General features: G+C 37.5%; 1 protein-coding gene across 3 annotated transcripts in view; it reads left to right on the top strand.

The window, feature by feature from the left end:
- osbpl2b (oxysterol binding protein-like 2b) overlaps positions 1-26,113 on the top strand; it is a 97,816-nt gene that overhangs the window by 10,391 nt on the left and 61,312 nt on the right. For 2 of the 3 annotated variants that reach the window (XM_059980768.1, XM_059980770.1), the window contains exons 2-6: positions 16,501-16,644; positions 17,769-17,892; positions 18,138-18,213; positions 22,073-22,207; positions 24,288-24,385. In XM_059980768.1, the coding sequence (XP_059836751.1) occupies positions 16,608-16,644; positions 17,769-17,892; positions 18,138-18,213; positions 22,073-22,207; positions 24,288-24,385 (470 nt within the window). In that variant the 5' untranslated portion in view covers positions 16,501-16,607. Of the gene's footprint in view, positions 1-14,906; positions 15,046-16,500; positions 16,645-17,768; positions 17,893-18,137; positions 18,214-22,072; positions 22,208-24,287; positions 24,386-26,113 lie in introns of all 3 variants that reach the window. The other variant, XM_059980769.1, reaches the window with a different exon arrangement.

Genomic DNA, 26,113 nt, shown 5'->3' with positions numbered 1-26,113 from the left:
TTGCCCATTCTTCTAATCTGTCTAAGTCCTTCTGTAGCCTTTTCTATTTCCTCAAAAGTACCTGTCTTCATGCTATCCACAAACTTTGCCTCAAAGCCATGAATTCTGTCATCCAAGTCATTGACATCAATGCAAAAAGAATCTGTCCCAACACACACCCTGTGGAACACCACTAATCACCAGCAGCCACCCAGAAAAGGCTCTGCTTATTTCCACTCTGCCTCTTGCCAATCAGGTACTGCTCTATCCATGCTAATATTTTTCCTGTAAAATACCATGAGTTCTTAACTTGTTAGGCAGTCTCATGTGTGGCACCTTGTCAAAAGGCCTTCTAAAAATCCAATTAACAGTAGTGTAGTGGTTAGCATACTGCTAATACAGTGCCAACAACTCGGGTTCAATTCCTGCTTCTGTCTGTAAGGAGTTTATATGTTCTTCTGGTGACCTTATGGGTTTCTTCTGGGTGCTGCAGCTTCCTCCTCGCATTCCAAAGATGTATGGGTTAGTGGGTTAATTGGCCACATCGGTGTAATTGTACAACATGGGCTTGTTGGACTGGAGGGGCCTGTTACTGTGCAGTAACTCTATATAAAACAAATATAATCTTCAAATGAAACAAGATTAGCTGGTTGATGTTTATTTGGGTCATGGTGCATGGATGAATAACAGGCCCCATTTTGAAGTTGTACATTTTAGTCCATGATTTCATTTCCATCTATAAATGTCCATATCTCCTTATGATGAAAGCTAATCATGCAAATTTCTAATGCCTGTTAAAGCATTCACCATCGGTGGAGTCGCATGCTTCAATAAGGTGAGATCATTTAAGCAATGATATTTTGTATGGGCAGTTTTCTGTTATATTTGAACATAAAAAGTATAATGGATTCTTTGCAATTTCTGACAGCTGCATTAAGGATCCACAGCAGTCACATCTTTCCCTTCCCTTTTGAGGCTCCGTGGTTAGTTCTTGCATCTTTACCAATCACTCCCCTCATGCCATTTTCCCTTTGACTGCAGGAGATGCAATATCTGACCTTTCAAGTCTTCCGTTCTCATATTTGTGGACAAATAGTTTTTATACATGATCTTAAAGATTCAAGTTTGTTAAATATAATTTCCAGTACATAGGGTAAAGGAGAACTAAATAATTTTTATTCCAAATGGAATGCAGACAAAAATGCAAAATAGTTTATATACATTAATTGAATGTACATAAAGTGATTCTCGATATAGGAGTGTCTGAACTCTGACAGAAAATGCTAAAGTTGTGGTGGTGGGGGGTGTTGAGGGGTGTGTTAATGGGTGGTAGCATTGATTGGTGTAATTGCTTGGGCAAGGTAACTTCTAATATATTTCTAATGTAGTGTCTTGCATTAAATGTTCACAATGAGCTCTCTTCTATATAAGAAATGAAAGGTGGATTGTGTGAGCACATTGAGCACATCTGTTGTATCTGTGGTCTCCTGCAGCATTATAACATTGTCCCACACAGGCTTTAAGAACCAAAAGTCAGTCTTTAATTGCTATGCCCATGATTCTGGTAGGTGGGAAGTTCCACTATTTAAATCCAGTTACAGTAAAAGGACTGATGTAGATCAAGTCTGCAGGGAGTGCAATTTGGTGGAGAGCTTCCATATGCCTTTGGTTTTGAAACTCTTGCTGTCAACAAAGTTTTATCAATGCATTTTTCACAGGCTGTGCATTACATTAGTCTTATTGGAGGGACTAAATATTTAGGATGGGTGTCTGGTGTGGATCAAGTTGGCTGCTCTGTTGTGAATGATAACTTATTACTTAAACTCTAAAGGGGCTGCACCTATCCAAGGAAGTGGAGATTGTCATCTTACTTTTGTAGATGGAAAGCCTTTAAGGAGTCATGGTGAATCACTTTCTGGACAATAACCAGGCCTTGTTTTTGCTATTATATTTAACTTTTTGTTAAGTGTCTGGTTTATGTGACTGCATTCAGTAGATCATTTGGTAGGAATATCCCATGGCACATACTGGCCCAACATGAATATTATTTGAGTCTCATTGCAGGCATGAGTTGCTTATAGAATTAAATGTGTTTAGACTGATAAACATTCGCTCGTCTGACTTGATGTAGCAGCTAAAGAAGGTTGGGCTGGAATACTGCCCTCAAAATCTTCTGCAAACTTGTCCTGAGATTGAAATGATTCTGAAATCTGAATGATTCTTCTCCTTAATGGATCATAATTCTTATACAAGCTATATCAGTGCTCAATGTATGATATTTTTAAAAACAAACTTATAAAATACAGTGGATTCTGGTTAATTGGAACTCACTGGGACCAGAACATTTTGGCTCAATTAAGCAGCTCCTCCAATTAGCTGAAGTTTCATGGAAATAGTTGAAAAGGTATTAAAAAAAAGACAAACTACTGTTTAACTGAGTAACATACTCTGTATATAAATAAAATACAGAACAAATTAGAACGCTATCAATAGTTTTACAGTACTATAAAATTGTGTCTCAGTTCCTAATAGTTATCGATGGAGGAACTCATCCAGTAACGCTGTAACGCTCTTCATTGACTAAGTGCACAAAATCAGCTTGGACACCTAGTGTACATAATGGCCTGCCTTTATACAATGCTCTCAACGATTGCATCTTCCAAATCTTTATTCTCCTGGTAATGTTCAAGATGATTATTGATACTTTAAAATTCTTCATTGTTCTTAACTTGTCAAAGCAGTGGAGACCAATTCATTTTCACTTCCAGATGTTTCAGTATTTCAAGTCAAGTCAAGTTACTTTTATTGTCATTTGGACCATAACTGCTGGTACAGTACATAGTAAAAATGAGAACGTTTTTCAGGACCATGGTGTTAACATGACACAGTACCAGAACTAGACTGAACTACGTAAAAAAAAAAAGCAGGAAAAAAAAACACACAACAACTACACTAGACTACAGACCTACCCAGGACTGTGTAAAGTGCACAAAACAGTGCAGACATTACAATAAATAATAAACAAGACAATAGGACAAGGTGTCAGTCCACTCTATATGCCTGAATGTTTGAAACTGCAGTGAACCAACCAGTTCTGAATTGTCTTGTTGCTTACTTTTTTTTAAAACAACTATCAGTGACAAAAATCACTGCTTTTTGAACACAAATGCAAGCAACTGATGCTATTTTAAAACTGTTCACTCTAAGCATGGTGTAGTGTCTAACAGCCACACAAGTGCATGTGACTGACTCTGGTTAGAAGATGTTTGGCAACAGTCTCCTCCTCCAGTGAAGCAGCATAGTGTCTAAAATAAACAAAGGAATCCTGGCTATTTTCCCAAATAGTTTGTTCTTTAAGAATTGTCCCAAGTAAGCAGCTGCCCTGATTAACTGATGGCCAAATTAACCGGAATCCACTGAACTTGAGTTGTTACTGTACAGAGGTATACAGTTAATGTTTCATGCTGTTGGTCTTGCATCAGAGCTGTATGATTAGTTTCGTGTTTGCTGTTATAATAAAATCAAAATGGAATAAATTCACAGTGTTGTATGTCATTCAGTATTGTGGTTCTTTTAAAGGTGTGTGCTAATGTGACTTGAACTATTGGCATTAACACACCTTAATTCAAACTGATAACTGATATTAATTTTAATTTATGAAATAATTATTGTAAACATTGCTAACAAGTTTTTGATCTATATTAAATATTAATTAGTATTATTTTGATTGACAGACCTTAACATTTACTGATGGTGTTGTACCTGGCTAGGGTTTATTCTTCTATGTGGAATATTTGTAAACAATTTCTCAAATGGTTACATATTAAGTATGTAATTAACTATTCTCAAATAGTTAAATATTAAGATTTTATGATTGTGAAATATCATAGAATGTGGTTTTAATGTAACTTGTAACAACATGTTACATCCATAAGGACAAGTTTGCTAAAATACCCTAACAGTTAAGGACTTGTCAAAAAAAGTGTAGTGTTTTGTGGAAAGTAGTGCTCATTTCAGCATGCTTGATTAGTTTGTACAAATCTTTGCAGTCACTTAAACACTTTGTCCAGTATAGTTAATGCATTTTGCACCATGTTTAAATAAAATACCTAAACACTTTTATACTGATTCATTCACATTGCAATGTATATTTTGAAACACTGTAGCAAGATGTTGCTGGCTTTGAATTCACAGTATGTGCAGTATTTCAATTGTGTACATTTATGTGCGTAATTCCTATTTAATGCCTCAACTTTTCAGAATGATAAATTTTGTGTATTCAGCAGAAATATTTTTATATGTTGTTGCATCGTCTGTGTTTCAAGACAAAACCAAGTCCCCACTTTTAACACAATGTTTGGAGTTCATGATATACAGTATACTTCGAGCTACTTTTAATCCTTCCCTTTGATGTGCATTTTCCTTATTCAACAGCACCAGGGGCTGCAGAATTCTGACTTGAATTTGTTCCATGCTCTCTGCAACTTTGAATCTTTTTTTTACCTTTCATTCTCAGTTGAACAGTATAGCTTAGTACAGGCCCTTCACCCTACGATGTTGTGCCGACTTCTTCATCTACTCCAATCAATCTAATCTTTCCCTTCCACATAGCCCTCCATTTTTCTTTCATTCATATTCCTATGTAAGAGTCTCTTAAATGTCCCTATGTATCTGGCTGTATGACCACCCCTGGGAACAATTTCATTATGTGGTTGTAATGTAACAAAAAAAACACCCGTGGGTAGGAATTGACATCTATTCTTTTTTATACTATATGTATACTCGCTATATGATTCTATTCACCCTGTACTTTCCTCCAGTGGCTGTCCAGTTGATCTATGACTCTTATATTATACACTTTCAACAAGTTACTTCTCATGCTCTTTTGCTCCAAAGAGAACAGCCCTAGTTCCCTTATTTTTTTTTCCTTTCATAGGCATTCTCTCTAATCCAAGTAGAATGCTGGTTAATCTCCTCTGCTCCTTCCCTAAAAGTTCCACATCTTTCTTATTAAGAGACAACCAGAACTGAATATAATACTTCATGTAGTTTAACCAGAGTTTTATAAAGCAGCAATGTCACTTTGCGGCTCTTGAACTCAGACCCCCGACTAACAAAAGCCAACACACTGTATACCTTCTTTGCCACCCAATCAATGAGTGTAGCAACTTTGAGAGATCTATGGATGTGCACCCCAAGATCTATTATTTAATTTCAGAACTGCTGGTTAACACAATGATTGTCTAATTTATCTTTCAGAGCCACATAGGCTCACTGAGCCATATTCTTCTAAATTTTGAAATTTTATAGCCCCTTCTATATATGATTTTATGAATTTGCATTCTCGAATTGAAGGAACTAATTTTTATACCCATTCATACCCATTTAAATGCTAATGATTAAATTACCATCTGAACTGACTCAGTATCCAAGTCTTTTGGTGTTTCTTTAAGGGTGTACATTGCTATCTTTTTGTTTACTGCAAGAAAGCATAGTTACACTTGAGCACTGTGACTTAAAAAATTGTTAGAAGCAAAGTCATGGCCTTCACTGATCACACAATCAGTATGCCATGGACTTTCCCTTTTTATGTTAATTTCTTTTAGATATTAGAATTTCTGGTTTTCAATAACATCACATTGTAGATTGTAAAATAAAAGAATGAGAAAATGAGGTTATTATTGAAAATAGCAATATAAACTTTAACATTTCTGTACTAAATTTCAATAGTATATTAGGAAATGTGAAGACAATACTATCCACTTGCCTGAAGTTAGTTTTGTAAGATCTGAGATATTTCTAAGCAGCAACAAAAAAAAATCAGCATGGCTATGCTAGAACAAAGGTTGATATCATAGGGGCTGTTCTACACAGGAAACAATTATTAGATTTCTTGATGGTTCATTGATTTTTTTTGTGCTGATTCCACTGAAGAAAGGTGCTGCAAAATGTGCCATTTATATAGGAGGGTTGAAATCCAGAGAACTTTTCAGTTTTCCATCTTAAAACCTGCATACACAGAAGTCCATAATATTCTGCATGTCAGTCTCACTGTGTAAGCTTTTCTTATAATTACAAAATTGGGGTCATTTTTAATTTGCCTGTTCATTTTTTTTATATATCTATATTGTTCCCGTCACAAATCAAAATTGTTTGTTAGGCACTGAAGGAAAAATTGCTGCACTTAACACTGACTCTTGAGTTATATTTATTAATTAGTTTTCCAGAATCTGCCCATTCCTGGGAGCATAAGCAATTATTTTTCATTTAACTTAATAGGTTGTTTGCAAAGGAAACAATTGAACTTCAGCGAAATAATATGCATCCTTGATCATTTTGCAAAAAAATCTAATAATCACTTGTGTTTGGACAAAAACACGAGAAATTTGTTGCATTGATTATTGGTAATCTAAATTATGTAGTTAGGTTTAGAAACAGGAGACAATTAATTTATTTTAATAGGTTGTGATTAGTATCAAGTTGCCAAGACTGTCCTCATTGGAACTGAAACTTGCTTGCTTTACTTGTATGTATTCTCACTGGTATATAACCAGGACAGTGTTATTTGTTTCCTAATGTAAGATGTAGACCATTATAAGGTCTACTTTTAGCTTCTAACAAACATTGGATGATTGAAAAATTTTTCTAAGAATTCTAGATTTGACCACATAATGGGTAGGTATAACCTCCTACAAAAATATGATTGGAGCATCTTAAAAATTAAACCAGTTATGCACTGAAACGTCACCTATGATATAGAAGTTCAAGTTAAAATTTAATTATCATTCAACCATTCATGAATGTATCCAAACAAAACAGCGTTCCTCTGGGGCAAAGGTGCCAACAGCATAATACGCTAAGAGTGCATATGATTATGATTTCAGTAAACCATACAGTCACACAAAATAATAAATAAAAATATATAGCCTAAGTACCTGAGTGGCACAACTGTAGTCTGAGTCCAATTTGTTCTTGCACTGAGTTAACACTGGAAGGCAGTCTGAGCTAGCACTGGAGAGTAGCACTGACAGGAGGGGACAGGCCCCATCCCAGTATGGATTCCAAAACCCCTCACAGAGGCTCTCCCACACTGCCTTGGTGTCTCCTTTCCTAGATGGCTGCAACAGACGACCCCGTGGCTTTGGCCTCATCCTTGCCCCAACAAAGGCAATGCAGCTCCCCTACTATCAGTGAACTGAACATTCAGTATACTACATTATAGGGTAGTATATTCCAACAGGGTCTTGCAATCCCAATAAAAAAAATGTCCAAGACAATCACTCACACTGTCACGGCACAATGACACACAACAAGACCAAGTGAAAACAATGGGTATGTAATTAGGGCAGTTGATGGGATTGTCTTGCAGTACTTGCTGTTCAAAGTAATCAGCAGTAAATTGCGATCATAAAAAAAGACATGCAGAATGTACAAATACACCTTTCAGTGCAAGCTGAGAGTTGTATACAATTTTTTTTTGCTGATTTAAAAATTGATGATCATGATGTAAGTACTTATCCTGCTGACATTTCTGTCGTGAAAAAAGGATGAGTTACTAACATTGACACCACATGCATTGTTGTCAGTAAAGGTTTTTGGTTATTAGAGTGAGCTGGATGGGAAAGAGACATCATAACAGATTATTGTTTTCGGCACAATTAGCATTTTACCTATCTTAATGAACACCAGTTGTTTCTCAGTCATTCTACTGAGTGGAGAGGTTAGAGTGGATTGGTGAATGGACAAATGTTTGAACTTGTGGATTTTATTGAACAGAACAAATTGTGGTAGTGGATGCAAAGCTATCTACTACCTAATGTGGATTTAATGAAAAATGGTGTCTGTTTCCTGAAGGAAACCAGAGTGACTTTAATTGAAATTGTCGAGGACATGAAGAATAGTGGTCACAATACAGTGTTAGTAACTTTGATTTTGCTTGTTATGTGGGTGGAATCTCATTAGCAATCCTATTGTATGTGATTAAAATTTAATACAAATACTTAAAATTTAAATTGCTTTTGTATTTAAAGAATTGTCTGAATAAAACAAATGATTTTCTATCTTTTTATTAACAGCTGTTTAATCAGGTTATGGAAGGTTAATTAAAATAGTTTTTGTACACATACATTTGAATTTGCTACATTTGCATATAATTTGGTGCAAAAATATGGAATATTGCAAAATGGCAGATGATCAAAATATCTGCAACTACAGCTGTTCTTCCAGGTTGGAAGGAAATGGACAAGTGCTGAGAGCAGAATGTGACAATCTATGTAGCAAATACAAAATGCTGAGAAACTCAGCAAGTCAGGCAGCATCTATGAAGGCAAATAAACAGTCAATGTTTCAGGCTGAGACTATTCATTAGGACTGGAAAGGAAGGGGGCAAAAGCCAGAGTAAAAAAGGTTTGAGGAGAGGAAGGAGTAGGAGCTGGAATGCAATGGGTGAGAGACTAGGTGAGGGAGAAGTTAGCCCGATGGTGGAGAGGGTGCATGAAGTAATAAGCTGTGAGTGCAGAAGTGGTTGAGGTAAAGGGTTGAAGAAGGAGGTGGAATCCAATAGGAATGGGAATCAGAGGGAGTTGTTAGGGGAGGGGGTTGCATTTGTTCATGATTTCCAGCATTTGCAGAATATTTTGTGTTTACAGTCTATGTAATAAGTTCTTTCTCTACATGGGTTGATAATCTCCCAAAAATTTAAGAATGAAACCTAAAACATTTTTCGAAAACCTCCTCCTAGAGTTGTATTTCCTTAAATGGTAAAGATTAGTTATTTAAAAGAAACAACTGCATTAATTCCTCTTTTTAAAACAGTAGTCATCTTCTGCTAAACTAAAGGATCTTTTCCAGCCCTGATTAAAGGTCTTGACCTGAAATATTGACAGTTAATTCCTCTTTATAGATGTTGCCTGACCTGCAGAGTTTCTCCATATTGTATGTTTTGTTCTGGATTTCTAGCATTTGCATAATCTTTTGTGTTTTCTGGAGTAGCTTGTGCTGGATATCTTTTCCTAGTATAATTTTACCAATTGTGAGATTAGTCTGGATGCTTCAGGCTGTGAAATACTTTATTATAGACTCTGTTTTCTTTCCTTTTTTGAATACGCAGAGAAGCCATTGCCCTACATGAACTAGTTTCATAAAGTTGCCCAGAGTCAAATTAAAGGGGAAATTGTGGGGCAGGGTAAACATGCTGCCTGTAAGTCATATTGGGAAATGAATTGGTCCCTCGTGGTGGGGATTATAAGTGCCAAAATCTGCACACTAGGCACCCTTGTCAACCAGGCTGGCAATGATTTAATGATCTGCTAGCACTTGGACTGCATTAGTTCAAACTCTAGAGCTGACTTTGTTGACAAACTCTGAAGTGACGTTATGTGGTCCATGTTGACTTGACTCTTCTCAAAGACAAGTCCCTATGTTGCATCAGCAGGGCTATGTTCACATTGTAGTAGGTGGGAGAGGCACCTTCTGCCTCCTATAAAAAGGATAGAGTTCCTATTTGCCGAACTCAGCTTCTGTGTGTTGTCTTGCACTTTGCATCCTTCTGCTGAAACACAGTGGCTTTTCTCCTGTATGGAGAAGCTTGTAGTTGATTTGTGGCATCATTTTGCTCTTAGGGAAAAGTGAACTGCTTATTAGCAGATTAGCATGTTGATGACAGCATCTAGCTCTGCCTAGTATAAATTATAAGCTATGATTTATAGCTTATAGATTCTTGAGTATGACAGATCCCAAACTTGCATAATCAGGGTGATACTACATAGAGACAGAAAGAGCACAGTGACATACCACCTCCAAGTGGAGGTCCTATTCTCTTGGTTTTGCACAGTTTCTTTTGGGTACTTCATGCTCCTTATCAATCAGCTCAACAAGGGGCTCATAATCTGTGTGTGTGCTTGCTCCTGACATGTTATGAAAGTTATGAAAGCAGTCCTATCATAGCCCTTCTCTGAGTCCTCCTGGGGCAATGTTGATTCAAGGTCAGCCATCCCACCCCCAACCCAGGTGAACTTCAGGCCAATTTTTTTAACCACACTTATGCCTTAAGTAGCTGAAGTGTAAGTGTGTGAATGCAGGTGCAAAGAAAGATTGTGATCACATCAGCATTCTTTCTTTCCTTCACTGACCAATGGTTTGCTTTTCGGCCTTTTGACTAAGATCAAGTGTAGTGCACTCTTCTGGGAGTCGGAAAGGGGACCTTATTCTGATGTCTGACAAAGGCAAAGATAGTTTTGTGGAAAGCATGTTTGATGTTACAGCACTGATGGTAATAGGATTTCTGCTGTAGATCAAATAAAAGGGAATATAGACTTAATGAAACATTTGGGGCTAATGACCTTCTCTAGAGCCTTTATTTCTGAGCATAGAGTGGCCTGTAAAATTTGTCTTTAATGCATTGATATTAACATCACAAAATATACAACCAGTTGTGTGGCACAGTATTAGTTGCAGCACTTTGTAGTGTTTTGGGACTCCATTAGCAATGGGAACAGTAACAGGTAAACAGGGCTTGATGCAAAAAAATATTGCTTGCAGACAAAGCTAGCTATTATGATACACTTCTGCCTATTGGATAGAAAGAATCTTTGGCAAGACATTCATGTTTATACTATCCAACCCAACATCTTAATATAAAGACTGTCTCAACCAATCCCAGCATTGTTAGTCATGCCAATCCAACTTCAAGAATTTGGACTAGGCAAGAATATGTGAAAATTTGGTGAGGTTTGTGACCATTTTCATACTCTGCTTTATGATGGTGATAGGCTACATGATGGTAACTTAATTTTATGTTCTACCTTTTAAATTATTTTTCCAAGCAGAGCTGAAAGACGCATTGAAATAGAACCACTAGTGATCACTTTTTGGGAAGACTTTGAGATCAGAGGTAGAAAATGCATGTTGCAAAAGTAATAAATTTAATTACAAAAATTCTGACCAATTATAGTCACCTTCTATTCATTCAGCAAGATGAAGAATGAATGTGAAAAATTGAACCCTGCATTTAATTGAATTCAATTCTGGTCCAAAAAGCTTCTTTTTAACCATCGCTATTTTAGAGATAGATCATTTAGTGGATTTAGTTCCTAGGCCAACATATTGCAAGGGATAGTTCAATAAGGAGAGCAGGATGGAGGTAAATTAATTCTTTTAAATGCATGAGCATTACAATATTTGCCAGCAAAGTGCAGTCCTGCTCTTATGTACCTAATCTATGCCATGATTACATGGCTTTCAACTTTCATCTGAAGATCAGTTTGGGTCAGTTGTTATTCACTTCATCAGGAAGAATAGAAATGTAGAATTTGCTTTTATGCAGAGAGCCCACAGAATGTATAGCATAGTACACCTTATCTGGGTATACTCGTACAGGAAACACAATGTTAGCATGCAGGATCAGCAAGTAATTACAAAGGCAAATAGAATGTTGCATTTTATTACAGTAAGGGTGGAGTTAGAAAATTGAGAGGTTTTGCTACAACTCTACAAAGCATTGGTGAAGCCACAACTTCTGGACTACAAGTTACAGTTCTGCCTGTCACAATTGAAGAGGGATAGACTTGATTTGGAAGCTGTTTATATAAAACTCAGTTGGTGATTTCAGAGATACAGTGAGGAAAGATTTCACCTGTCCCGAAAGGAATTGAAGGATTTCCTTCTATACCCCAGTGCCTTTGCCTCCATACATTATGTATTTTGTGATTTTACTTTTTTTTTGGAGGCTTGACCTCCTAAATAAGATTGAGAGGAAATAGAATGTATAGATTCTGATTCTGGAGGTACGAAGGATGCTGAAAGAGAATGGGAGTTGCAAATGGTATAACAGCTTGTATAACTAACAACTATGTGTGTGGTACACATATAAAAGAGTGGTCTTTGTGGTGGTGTACCTAGCTTACTGTTACTAGCTTCCAAACTTGTTAAATTTCTTGTGGTATAGGTTTCTTACAGTTGGAGGCAACCACTTTTGCCAAGCTCTCTTAACTATGGTGCTGGTAGTTCTATTCCAATTCACCTCCTGGAAGTATCTCACTAATTAGGATTCCCATATCCCTTTTAGACTATTTACAATCTTGGATGCTCTTTCTTCTGCAGCCTGCCTACTATCCTCAATGGCAGTTATAAAATATTGCTGTTGTCTGGCTGCCTTCTATGGGGAGTATGTCTTTTAAGAGCTAACATCCTACTGGGTGGTGGTTGCTATCAAAGCCGTAAGGGTTGCATTCAGTTGGTAATATTGAACAGAGGAAGCCTTGTTTTGGTGTTTGTCCTTGGTCCAAATCACTGACACGCTGTTACAATTGTCATTGTTGAAGGATTTCTTTATTTTTGTCTGGGTCCATATTGGACATTGTGTTTTAGCATGCCAAAAATGTACTATCCAGTTTCTAGTTAACTTTATACCTGATGTATTTCAGTTCCACCCACTCCACGTTCACCTTTGCTTTTCAAGTCAGATACTTGTTTAGGTACATGCCGTAAAGCTCCTTTTTTTTGTTCTTGAAGAGATGAATGTGTTTTGTGTATAAGCTCATTACTTCAACATCTGTAAAAGCCTGCAGGATTTGTTAGCCCAATGCATATTTGTGATCTGACAAGTCTCTGGGCCATTCCTAGAGCAATGGAAGAACAGAAGATTTCAGTCTAGATGGCTGCTTTGGTCATTGCAGATAGTTCTAGCGATGAGTACTCTTATGCTTGGAAATTTATATTATTTATCATGTCTTTTAATTTTATAATGAGTATACTGAAAAGATTCTGAAATACAGCAATTGTTAGTGTTTCTCAGTATTGTTGGCTGCAGTAAACATTTTGAATAACATTTACCAAAGTAATAATACAGACTCAAATTACTCTTTGCTTTCTGATTGTGGTTTCCTGGAGATGGAAATCGCCAATATTAGGTAATTGTTATTAATCACAAAATCTATGAATAATTTTGACAGTGTTGAAAGGACAGTCTAGATATTCAATACTCTATTGTGGATAAGTACAGATCCAATGTAAAGTTTTCCAGTGCTTTTAGAAATTTAAAAATGCTGGTGGTTTTATAGCCATGTGATAATGTTGTGAAATAGATACAATACATATGAAGCATTGTTGTTGAGTTGAAATACCATCAGTCTGTTAAGAATCACCATTGTTAATTTGAAGTGGCCTGGTATTACATATCCTTGAAGGGGCATTGCTTTTGATTAAATATGATTTGTTTTCTGAGCTGAAACATTAACAGTATTAGATGGATAATCTGTGGAATACCTTTCTGATCAATAGTCCATTTGTGGGTGACTAACATTTTTGTTTCTGGCCATGCGTAATGTAAACACAATTGAAATTCAATAATGTCTTTTCAAATGTTTATCTTTTTTATCAGTTGCTTAATGTAGACAGTAAATGATTAAAACTGATTAGATTTTGAGTCTTGCATTTTTCCTGGTGAATTTATCCATACACTTTTCCCCCTTCTCCTTTCCTAAATACAATTTCTTTCTTAGTACACCACAGTCCCAGGTTACACTTGTATGCCCAGCCCTATTTAATAAAATGAATAACATTCCTGAGTAGATATTTAAATTAACTGCTTTCAGTTACTTGTTCTTTTTTGATTCATAGAAGAAATAAGAGAGTAGGTCTACTGGCTGTAACTTTTGAACCAAAAGTTATGTAAGTGACTTTTTAAAAAAAAAACATTTATGAAATGTTTTGACATGGTGTAGGAATGTAGTCACAAATTAAAACTCAAATGTGAAACTTTCAACACACTCATAAATAGGCACGAATAAAAAGGTGTGGCAGAAATTAGATTAGCTCTTTGCGGTCTGGCACTGATCAATGGATGTACAATCAAACAATGTGCTGGAGAAACTCAACTGGTTAGTCAGCATCCACGAAGAGAAATAGACAGGAAACATGTCGGTTGAGACCTTTCACTTGGATTCTTGATCACGCCATTACATTCCATCTACTCCTAACCCCTTGCTCCTTGGAGCTGCCCTCCATCCCACTGCCCTGACCCTATGCCTGACCACCGCTTCAATTCCTGTTGTGCCTTTACGATTCCCTTCTGATCTTTTTTCCTCCCTGATACAGGGCAGTCTGTCCTCAGCAGAGTCCTTGCCTATTTGCACTCCTATATCCAAAGTTCGATGTGTTTCCCATGAGATACGGCTTTTCTTTCATCATTATTACCTCCGTGGCTATTTCTTTGGGAAACAGTCTTTACCTATCCACCCACTACACTGTTTCTACTGCATCCACCCTTCCTTCTGGTCTTCCTTCCCTCTTTTGAACTACTGATATAACATCAAATATCTTGACTTTTTTACTCCTCTCACCTGCTTCACCTTTGCCGCCTCTCTGAACGCATAGCTCTCCGGTCACTCCAGACTATTCCCAAAATCTCCATCAAACCCAAAGACTGGCTGTGCTGTTGTAGACTAGTGGACTGATCTCTACCTTGCAGAAGTTAGTTGCCAGCTCTTGAATATCTTCTCATACCTAACCCTCGACTATGACCTCACCAACAATCATCAGATTTTTGTCTTCCACATGATCACAGATTTCATCATTTGAAGTGATGCCCCATTCACAGCTCCAACCTGATAGTTCATGAACCCTCTACTGCCTGTTTCTATCTCTTACCCAGGATTTCCAAGGAAGACTGTTCTGGTGTGCCCATTTTTTCCTTGCCTGCTTTTGCCTACTAAGCTTATCTCCTCATAACTTCACTCCATCTTGATTCACTGCCCCCCGGCCCACCCTTGTCCAACCGCTTATCTCTGTGACACCTTACAAGTTCTTCACCATTTTAATAACTTCAAACTCTCTGGTCCCAACTACCTTATCATCACCATGAATGCCAAATTCCAGTGCACTTTCATCCTTCATCTGGAAATTCCTGGGGTTCTCCATTTCTTTTCTAGAACAGTCTAAGTGAAAAGTCTTGACTGGAAACATTGACCATCCATTTCACTGCCCAGATGCTACCTGACCTACTGAGTTCTTCCAGCATCTTATTTGTTGCTCCAGATTGCAGCATTTGCAGTCTTTTGTGTCTCAATGGTATGTAAATATTACTTAGTATAAAGTTTTTTTAAAAAAATTCATTCTTGATTTGTGTTAATAACATTGCATGCATGGAATATAATCACTTTTATATTATAACTACCACAAAAATTTCTATAGTTATTCGGTCATGTGCTTCATTATAAACTTGTTAGACACAAAAATTGGGCATGAGGTTATGTGGAGTTATTGGGGTTGGCAGGCACAAGCCTTATTAAATCTTTTTAAACTGGAAATGGAAAAATACACCTTTTAGTTTGTAGTGCATTTTTCAGAATTAATGTAATCAATCTGGAAGGCAAATGCAGCGTTAACATTAATCTTGAGAAGATATAATGCTGACTCTTTAAAAGGGATTGGTCAGATCACATTTGGAGTATTGTGAGCAAGTTTGGGTCCCTTATCTAAAAATGGATGTGCTGCATTGGAAAGGGTCCAGAGGAGGTTTAAGAGAATGATTGCAGGAACAAGGGTTAATAATGAGGAGTGTTTGATGACTCTGGGCCTGTACTCACTGGAGTTTAAGAAGAATGGGGGTGTGGGGGGGGGGGCAGAGGGAATCTGATTGAAACCTACCGAATATTAAAAGGCCTTGATAGAGTGGACATGGATAGGATCTTTCCCATAGTGGAATGGTCTAGGACCAAAGAGCACAGCCTCAAAATAGGATTATCCTTTAGAGTAGAGATGGAGAGGAATTTCCTTAGCCAGAAGGTGGTGAATTTGAGGAATTCATTGCTACAGATGGCTGTGGAGGCTGTCATTGGGCATATTTAAAATGGAGATTGATAGGCTCTTGATTAATAAGGGTGTCAGAGGTTATGGGGGAAGGCTGTAAAATTGGGTTGCGAGGGAAAATTAGTTAACCATGATCAAGTGGTGAAGCAAAAATTGTCTGCTTAATTTAGTATCAATGTTTTCTTCCAGCCTTAAAAGATAAAGACTTGGATTTATGAACTTCTCCTGTAGAACTCTCCAAAGCATTTTAAGCTAAGAAAATACTTTTGAAGTACAGTCACTTCTGAAATGTAGGAAATATGGCAGACAATTTGGACATGCTAAATTCCATAAAACACCAGCTAAGCATTGGCCCTATTGGTCAGTATTTGATACAATTGTGTGCTCCCTTAAAAGGGAGAGATCTTATCCTAAAAGAGTATATTTTATCTTTTAATCATATATAGTGCATATTATATACAGTAATATACTGTGAATCCAGTAATGTTTTATTATTGCTTTGGAGAAGTTGATGGGCCATGTTCTTTCATAATAATCTTGGGTCAATCTGTAACTGTACTCTTGAAATGTTAAATGTAAGATTTAGAAGTGTTCAATTTGTAAGGGGGGGGGGAATTTTCTGCATTGTTTATATGGGATTCAGATGATGTATTTCTGATGGCCAGTGGTGGAAAATTGCAGTTTTCTTTTCAGTATTAATATTTTTTGTTCTAGGTTGTGAACATCTTGAAAAATAAAGAAGCTAAATTCAATAGAGTATCCAAGGAGAATTATGTACTAACGTGCCTTTGTTGGAAAGCAGGAGTTTTTCCAAAGGGAGGATGAATAGTGAAGAAGAATTTTATGATGCTGTTACAGGCAAGTATTTTAATGACTGTTACATCCTATACTTTTTGAAGTTCTCAATCTACATTTCCAATGAATGGGAATTAAAATAAAATACCAATGCTAGTAAAAGCTAATCTTGCTTAATCCTGTTTTTATTTTGGATGTTTCTATTGCTTTCCTTTAAGATGTTGCCCACCATATTATTCAGCACTGTTACAACTGTAGGAATATATTAAATACCTATTATAAGAGATGTTTTGAAAAATTACATAGAGTTGCTGAAGAATATATGATCTCACTGGAAGTATTGATGTCTTGGCAGCCTTGGATATGCATATAAAAGAATATCTATTTTGAGATAAGTACAATATGGATTTTTCTCATGATGATTCAGCTACTTCAGAATTTGGGATTGTTTTTCACTGAGTAAAATGTAGCTTTTAATGAGATATCCTGCTAGTTTTGTGTATTTGTATTTTCTTAAGCAAATGAATATTTATAAACTATACTTGATCATCTGGGTCTTAATAACAATTCACATTTCACCTAAATTATGAGCTAGTACCCTGTAATGATAAACACTTAATGGCTGTGCCATGGAATTTTTATGGCATCACCTAAATTCCAAAGGACATATTTTTAAAGGTTAACGTTAATTTTGTGAAGGTGATCATGCCAAGTCAGAATCCCTGATGGTGAATTCATCTCTGACTTCCCCTGCATTAAAAAACGTAATGAAATAACTAAAGGGATTTCATCCTGCTATGTTAGCCTTGTGTCTCTTTCCACAGATGCTGTCCACCGAGTATGTCAGTGTTTGTTTCATATACATTTTGGCACTTGATTTGTTTTTTCTTGGTCATTTTGTTGGATGTTTTTGGCTGCTTTTTGCAATGTAAATTGATAGTTTCTGTCAATTAAAAAGTGATTAATTTTCAGCTGTGGCTGGAAATGAAAGTATTTTTACATTTTGTTGGAATATGGAATTTTGTTTCCTGGTTAGATAATGAGATCATTTTGAATTGTCTCTTGTTTTTTTTTGGCATTTCTTTATCTACCTTTTGTAGGGGTTTTGTATTTATTTTATTAACTTGGTGATATCTAACTAATAATGTTTATAGCATATTGATTATCTGCATTTCTACTTTACATAGGTTTTGAATCAGATGATTCTGAAACTAGGTTGGAGAGTTTTTCTAGCAAAAGTGGGAGCAGTACATCTGAACAGAATGTTCGCAACCAAGGTTTGACCCAAGAAAATGGAATTAAGAAATATAGGTAAGTTGAATTGGCAGGAGTACCTAAATGATAAAGTGCTCTGCTGAACATTCAGGAGGAAATGAAGATGGAATAAATTAGTTGTATTGAATAATTTACTTGAAGTGTGATAGTTTCTTCTGATGAAGTTATTTCTAATATGCCTTCTGATTTGCAATTGGTAACAAAGTCGAAATATGTACCGCGATTGATTCAATCCTTTTGAGTGTTGCTATTTGCAGCTGTCTTACTTTCTCTCCCTACAGAAATGCATTACCAGCTCCAATGTATAGTAGAAATCAATTAAGTTTATGGAGCATTTTAAAGAAGTGCATTGGATTGGTGAGTACATACAGTGTGATCTAAATCAACTTGTTTGGGAGACCACTTCGCCGAGCATCAACCCACCATCCGCCAGAATAAGCGGTGTCTCCCAGTGACCACACATTTTAATTCCACTTCCCGTTCCCATTCTGACATGTCCAATCATGGCCTCCTCCACTGTCAGTATGGGGCCATACTTAGGCTGGAGACTCTAACCTGATGGCATGAACATCGATTTCTTAAACTTCTGGTAATGCCTCCAACCCCCCCCACCATTTTCCATCCCTTTTGTCCCTCTCATGTTATCTCCTTGCCCACCTATTGCCTCCCTCTGCTACTTCCCCCACCTTCTTTCTTTCATGGCCTTCTGTCTCTTTCACTAATCAACTTTCTAGCTCTTTGCTTCATTCCTCCCCCTCCACATTTCACCTATCACCTGGCGTTTCTCTCTCCCCTCCCCCCACCTTTCAATCAAATCTACTCCTTGGGTTTTTTCCTCCAGTCCTGCCGAAGGGTTGTGGCCTGAAACGCCAACTGTACTTTTTTTCCGTAGTTGTTGCCTGGCCTGTTGAGTTCCTCCAGCATTTTGTGTTTGTTGCTTGAATTTCCAGCATCTGCAGATTCTCTCTTGTTTGTGATTTATTTTTATTTTGTGTTTCCACTTGGTAATAACTGTGATGTTTCTAGCTTTAATATTATTCTAGATTATGGGGTTTGCTGATAACCTTGAATTTGTAATATTGGCTTTTTGTTAAAAGGAATAGTTGTAGATTTTAACTACTTTTAATGGACTGATAATGGTTAAATTAAAAAGATAAACATTATTGTTATTTTTCACATGTGCATTGAAATGTACAGAGAAATGCACCGTGTGCATCTAATCAAATTACCAAGGATTGTGTTGGGCAGCCTGCAAGTGTTGCCATGCTTCTGGCACCAACGTAGCTTGCCAAAACTCACTAATCCTAACTGTATGTCTTTGGAATGTACAAGAAAACCCACACAGTCATGGGAAGAATGTAGCAGTGGTGGGAATTGAGCCTCAATAAGTCATCACTGGTGTACCCCAATAAAGTGATGTGCTAACAGCTACACTACTGTGCAGCCCTATTGGAGGTAAAATATCTTCCTCAACGTGCACTCATTCTGATATTAATAGAAACATAGAAAACCTACAGCACAATACAGGCCCTTTGGCCCACAAAGCTGTGCCAAACATGTCCCTATCTTACAACTATCTAGGCTTTCGCCATAGCCATCTATTTTTCTAATCTCCATGTAGCCATCCAGGAGTCTCTTTTAAAAAAAAAAACCCTATCATATTAAAAATAACCTGGAAGGACTGTCTGGGGACCATACCAGCCGACTCACAGGTAAAGTGTCGCCTCACCTGAAAGGACTGACTGGGGACCACGCCAGTTGACAGTCCTTCCAGGTGAGGCGACACTTCACCTGTGAGTTGGCTGGTGTGGTATACTGTGTCCGGTGCTCCCGGTGTGGCCTTTTAAATATTGGTGAGACCCGACGTAGACTGGGAAACTGTTTCGCTGAACACCTACGCTCGGTCCGCCAGAGAAAGCAGGATCTTCCAGTGGCCACACATTTTAATTCCACGTCCCATTCCCATTCTGATATGTCTATCTATGGCCTCCTCTACTGTCAAAATGAATCCAAACTCAGTATGGAGGAACAACACCTTATATACCGGCTGGTTAGCCTCCAACCTGATGGTATGAACATTGACTTCTCTAATTTCTGTTAATGCCCCTCCTCCCCTTCTTATCCCATCCTTGACGTATTTAGTTGTTTGTTTTTTTTTCTCTCTCTGCCCATCACTCTGCCTGTTCTCCATCTCCCTCTGGTGCTTCCCCCCCACCCCAACTTTCTCCGGAGGCTTCCCGTCCCATGATCCTTTCCCTTCTCCAGCTCTGTATCACTTTCGCCAATCACCTTTCCAGCTGTCAGCCTCATTACACCCCCTCCGGTGTTCTCCTATCATTTCGCATTTCCCCCTCCCCCCACTACTTTCAAATCTCTTACTACCTTTCGATTAGTCCTGACGAAGGGTCTCGGCCCAAAACGTCGACAGTGCTTCTCCTTATAGATGCTGCCTGGCCTGCTGTGTTCCACCAGCATTTTGTGTGTGTTATCTATTTGACCTACCTTAGTTTGTGATAAGGAACTACTGCATTATCAGGAATACTGCTTCTTAGAAGAAATATCAAACTGTCAACTCTTCCGCTCTTTGGACACAAATTAGCTGCCATAGTTCATACTTTACAACAGTGATTTCTCTTGAATGGTAGGCCTTGCAGTTAATTCTGAGAGACCTGAATGAGTATCAGAAAAGGAAAAGCTGTTGTAGGCACTGTGCTCTTTGTTGCTGTTCTGCCATTCATTAAGATAATGGCTGATCTTTTAATTTTGCTTCATTTTAATGCACTAACCCTATTTCCCTTGATTCCCTTAATATCTAAAAATCTATTGATCTCTGACTTGAATGTACTAAGCAATTAAGGCTTCACTTTTCTCTTGGGCAGTGATTTCCAAAGATTCGCACCCATTTATTGCAGAAATTTCATTCTCAAGTTGATCATCTCTTATTTTGAGACTGTGCCTCCTGGTTCTAAATGCATTAGCAATAGGAAATCCTTTTCTGTCAAGTCTTGTAAGCATTTTGTATTTGCATTCTTTTAAACTGAAGAGAGTATAGGCCCTGACTGTTAATTTTTTTTTCTCCTTGGGATAATCTTCCTACCCAGGAATCAGTCTGGTGAAAATTTGCAACCCCTTTATTGTAGATGTCTCTTTCCTAAGAGAAAAACCAGATCTATATACAATATGTCAGGGAAAATCTCACCAAGGCACTAGAGGCAATGTACTACTTGATGCCAGAATTGTCCGCTGACCATGAATATCAACATTATGATTTGGTATACAAAGATGCCCAGGTCCCTCTGCACACCACTGCTTTTCATTGTCATGTCATCAGAAAGTAATGCTTGTCATTTTATTTTATTTTTTGCCAGAATTCTATGTTACAGTGACCTACATTTATGTTCCATTTCTCATTCCCTTGCTCATATTCTTAATTTGTCCATACTCCCCTGAGCCACTCTGCAGTATCTGCATTTCCCACAATGCTACCCATTACACTATGCAATTGTATATCTTTATCTTTTTTCTTTGAAACCTTAAGCTATTTCTCCTTTAGCTTACTGCCAATTTTATCTTATTTCAGTAATTTGAATGTCTGTGTTTTCAAATATGATACTTTTTGAAATGATAGTTTAGGGGGGAAAAAAAGCTAAATGCAAAAATAGGGCAGGAAACGTTTTGTATTCTATGCCAATTAATAGCTAATGAATTTGTAACCACAAGAGAATCTACAGATGCTGGAAATCTTGAGCAACATTGAAAGAAATGTCTCGCCTATCACCTGCCAGTTTGTACTTTTTTACCTCCCGGAACTTTCTTATTCTAACCTCTGTCTCCTTCCTTTCCAGTCCCAATGAAGGATCTCAGCCTGAAGCAGCGACTGCTTAGTTTCCCCCATAGATGCTGCCTGATATGCTGAATTCCTTTAGCATTTTGTGTTTTGCTATTTTATCTGTTTTCATCTTTAGGTAACACTTTAAAGTTGCGAAGAAGCTGCTGAAGGACTCAGTAGGTTGAGCGGCATCTGCTTTAGGGTGGAAGGAATTGTTGACATTTTGCGTCATACTTCCTTCCTCCTTTCTTCCCACAGGTGGTGCTTGATCTGTTGAGTTCCTCCAGCAAATTGTTATTTAAGATTTCATCTGCAGTCTTTTATAAGTTATTTAATGTTGGCTTATTGGACATAAAATTTGATAATGCCTTTGATGTTTTGTTTTAGGAGCTGTCAAAAATTACTATGCCTATTATATTTAATGAGCCTTTGAGCTTTCTACAACGAATTACAGAATACATGGAGCACACGTACCTCATTCACAAGGCCTCACTGCTTTCTGATTCGGTGGAGAGAATGCAGGTAGGTATGTTTCAGAAAGAACTAGTTGATGGTGTCAACACAATTTGAGTCTATTTGCCTGGACCTTTTTATGGTGATAAAATTAGAATGCCAAGAACATTTAGTAGTGTTGGCAGGCAAATTCTAGATGTGAGATATCCTAATACATGAAAAAGTAGGAGCAGGAGTACATACCAGGCCCTTCAAGCCTGTTCCGCCATTCAAAATGATCAAGTGTGCTGTCCTGAACACTTCTTCCTGTGCCATTTATCCATAATCATCAATTCTTCACTCATTCTTTCAAATATTTATCGCTGTTTCAGATCTGTATAATGATATGTCTTCCAGCAGCTTGGAGACAAAAGAATTCCAGAAATTCACTTATTTCTGTGAGAGGAAATTTCAATGCTTTTCATCACTTTTAAACGACCAGTCCCTTATTTTGCAGCTAATTAACCTTATATGTAACTCTCTCACTAGAGAAAACATCACAACATCTACCCTGTTTAAACCCCCTTGGGATCTTGTATGCTTGAATATATGTTATCCCTCGTGCTTCTAAACTGCAAAGACTGTAGATCCAAGCTCTTCAGCCTCTGTTGAAAGGACATCTCTTTCATCCCAGAAATTGTCCTCTTTTAGATTTCCTCCAGTGCTTCTATATCCATTTTAGGTAAGGGAACTAAAATTGGCACGGTATTCCAGATGTGACCTCTTCAACACCCTGTAATAAAACCTCCTTATTTGTAACTTCTTTATAATGAAGTCCAACATGCTGTTTGCCCTTCTTGCTTCTTGTTGGACCTGCTTGCTTTCTTTCTATGATTTTTTTTTGCACAAGAACACTTGGATTCCTCCTGAACTTCTTCCATTTGTAGTTATTCCCTGTTCAGATGCTAATCTGCCTTTGACCCCAATTACACAAGTGAATGACATCTGGCTTCCCCACATTAAAATCCATTTGCTATACTTTTGCCAAATCACTCATACTCCATCTGTATCATGTCACAGTATCACAATGTCCTCATCATAATATATTCACTACCATACTCTCATCCACTTGCTTTCATATCATCAGCAAAGTTAGAAACCTTTCATTTTGTCCTGTTCTCCAGGTCATGAATGTAAATAGTAAAGAGTTGAGGGCCAAGAGCTGAGATACTCCACTAGTTATGTCCCTCCAGCTAGAAAGGACTCATTCATGTGTGTAGCAGCCAGTTTTCAATCTATGCTAACGTACTGTGGTAAACTACATATACCTGTCTGGACACGCCCCCCTGCTGACTGCTCCTGTGGCTCCTCCCACGGACCCCAGTATAAAGGCGATTGGAGACACCGCCCCTGTCTCAGTCTCCAGGATGTAGTGTGGTGGTCAATTGCTGCTTGTTCTTTCTTCCAGCCAATAAAAGCCTATATCTCACCTCACATCTCGGAGAGTTATTGATGGTGCATCACATACTTCCTCCAATATCATAGTCTCTTTAAAGTATGAAGCAGCCAATAATGTGGCACTTAGTGAAATGCCTTTTGCAAATTTAAATACACTTTTGCTCTATCATCTCTCCCTGCTGCACCCTCAAAACATTCAAGCATGTTTGTCAAACATGATTTGCCTTTCATAAACCCATGTAGACTTGGTTTGATTATATTCAGTTTTCCTAAATAATTAGCTATTTCCCCTGATTATTGAGTTTAGCATTTTGCTAGCGATTGATTTTAGTTCCTTTATGATCAAAAGAGTCATGTTAGTTGTTTTCTTCTGTTCTGGTACCTTATTGAAATTTAGCAAACTTTGGAAAAAATGATACCAATCTATCTTTAAGCTACTCTTTAGAGATAATTTGGAAGGCATAGACCTATTTTGAAGTCTTAAACAATTTGCTGAATTTCAGTTTCTATTTCCAATACATTTCAGGCACAGAATAATGAAGTGATGCGTGATATTTTAAAAGATATAAAATGCCTTGATGGTCTCATTGTTTGGTTTCAACCCTGAAGGTCCATGGATAGAAACATTTAGATGCTGTTTAAATGAGCTACTTAATAATTGCCAGGCTAAGCTTCAAAGCATTCCTATTTTTGTATGTTGTATTTGCTACAGACGGTGGCTGCATTTGCAGTTTCTGCTGTTGCTTCACAATGGGAAAGGACTGGTAAACCATTCAACCCACTACTAGGTGAAACCTATGAACTCAGAAGGTGAGATACAAATTGTCAGATTTCATAGATTGACCTCTATTAGTACTTGTTATGTTGCTTTCTTTCCCTCATTTCTGCTGCCAATGTAAATGTTGCACTGAAAACAAACATAAACAAATCTTTTAAAATAATAAATAATTAACATTTAATACCTCTTTTATATAAAAAAGTTACTTGCCAAGTTAAAAAAAAACAGGATCTTGAGAGTCTAGGATGAGGTGAAGAGAAATTTTTGATTATGCGATAACCTGCAACTATAGTAACTGCTTAAATGAAAAGTGACCCATTTAAGATGGAGATGATGAAAAATGTTTTGAGGGTCTTTCAAACTCTAATTGAACAGCAAAACAGTTGTGAAGCCCAAGTAATTCCTCTCCTCTCCTAATTTGTGTCTTCTTATGTAGGTGGTAGTGTTGGCTTTGTGTGTTGGTGTAGCTGTGAAGTAAGGCAGTATTGTCAGAGGTATTTGGATGACAATGGCTGTGTTGAACCTGAGACTAGAGTTTGCAAAGGACCTTCTGAATGTTTCTGGCTAGTTGATGAATGAAGTTTAAAGGTTACAATGACAGCATAAGCAGTTTTCTTCTGTTTCATTTGCTAAGGTTTCTCATTGCAAAATATGATATTTCTTCTCATGCAGCTAATTCTAATGCTGTTTTCCCACATTGGAATTGTCATATTTGAAGGTGGCTACTACTTTGAGAAATGTTTGTCCACATTGTGAAGTTCTTTTCATAATGATCTGTTTTGGTGATGGTCTTTTTGTTCCTTTTATTACCCATGTCTAAGCTCAGTTAGATCTTCATTTCTAAGCTTTTCATCAAGACAAAAGTTGTTCCAAATAATCCTGGCCTAGTCGTCAAGCTTGGCCTCAGTTGCCAACTTGACATGACCTTCTCAGATTTTTCAAGTTTGTGAACCTCCATACATCATTCATTGCTTACGTGGGTTGTTGCACCCCAAGAGCAACTGATATAGTCTATGGCTTTCTTAATGTTGTACTACTAATCTTTCTACAGGCTGACCTTCTATAATCTGGCACCATTGGGACCTGAGGAGTGCTGGATTAGTGAAAATGCCAAATTACAGAAGGATCACATTAAGCAATAGCTTTAAAATATCATGTAAATCAGTACAGGTTAGATAATAATGAAACAGAAATATTAAATGAGTAGCAAGTGAAATTTTATTGAAATAATATACTGTACAGGCATAGATAAAATAAAGGGTACAGGTAAGTGTACAGGAATTAACTTGTGCAGAACAGTTGAGCACTTCTGCTTCTAAAGTGAGATGTTTAATATACCTTCGGGCAAAGTTACATGTCTGCAAGTGTGGGGTTGTCAGGATTATCAATATCTTTATCTTGAAAAATGAGTGAAGTATCGGGAACTGGTGCTGAAACTAACATAAGTTTCTTCAAGAACTGTTGATGTTGGTGGCAGCGCAACTGGGTGAGCAGAAGCAGAAGTCGGAGAAAGGAGGTCTTCTATACACCACATTTCATGCAACTGCCAGGCGGCCAGGGATTTGACACTGGGCTGTTCCCTCTTCACTCGCAATTACTGAGAAAATCCTCATTAGTTTATTTTCCTCCGCTTAGTAATATGCTTAACTTCAGTGGGTTGCCACATCTGATCTGAGGTCGTAGACAGAAGAGAATGGAGCGCTGGCCAGGTGACGCTGGAGGGCAGTGCGTTACTGCTGGTAGGTGAGCGAGAAGGCGGA

This window comes from Hypanus sabinus, chromosome 9 (genome assembly GCF_030144855.1).
Source record: "Hypanus sabinus isolate sHypSab1 chromosome 9, sHypSab1.hap1, whole genome shotgun sequence".
Taxonomy (NCBI): domain Eukaryota; kingdom Metazoa; phylum Chordata; class Chondrichthyes; order Myliobatiformes; family Dasyatidae; genus Hypanus; species Hypanus sabinus.
Note: the sequence above shows the minus strand (reverse complement) of the source record. Positions and strands in the feature narration are given on the sequence as shown.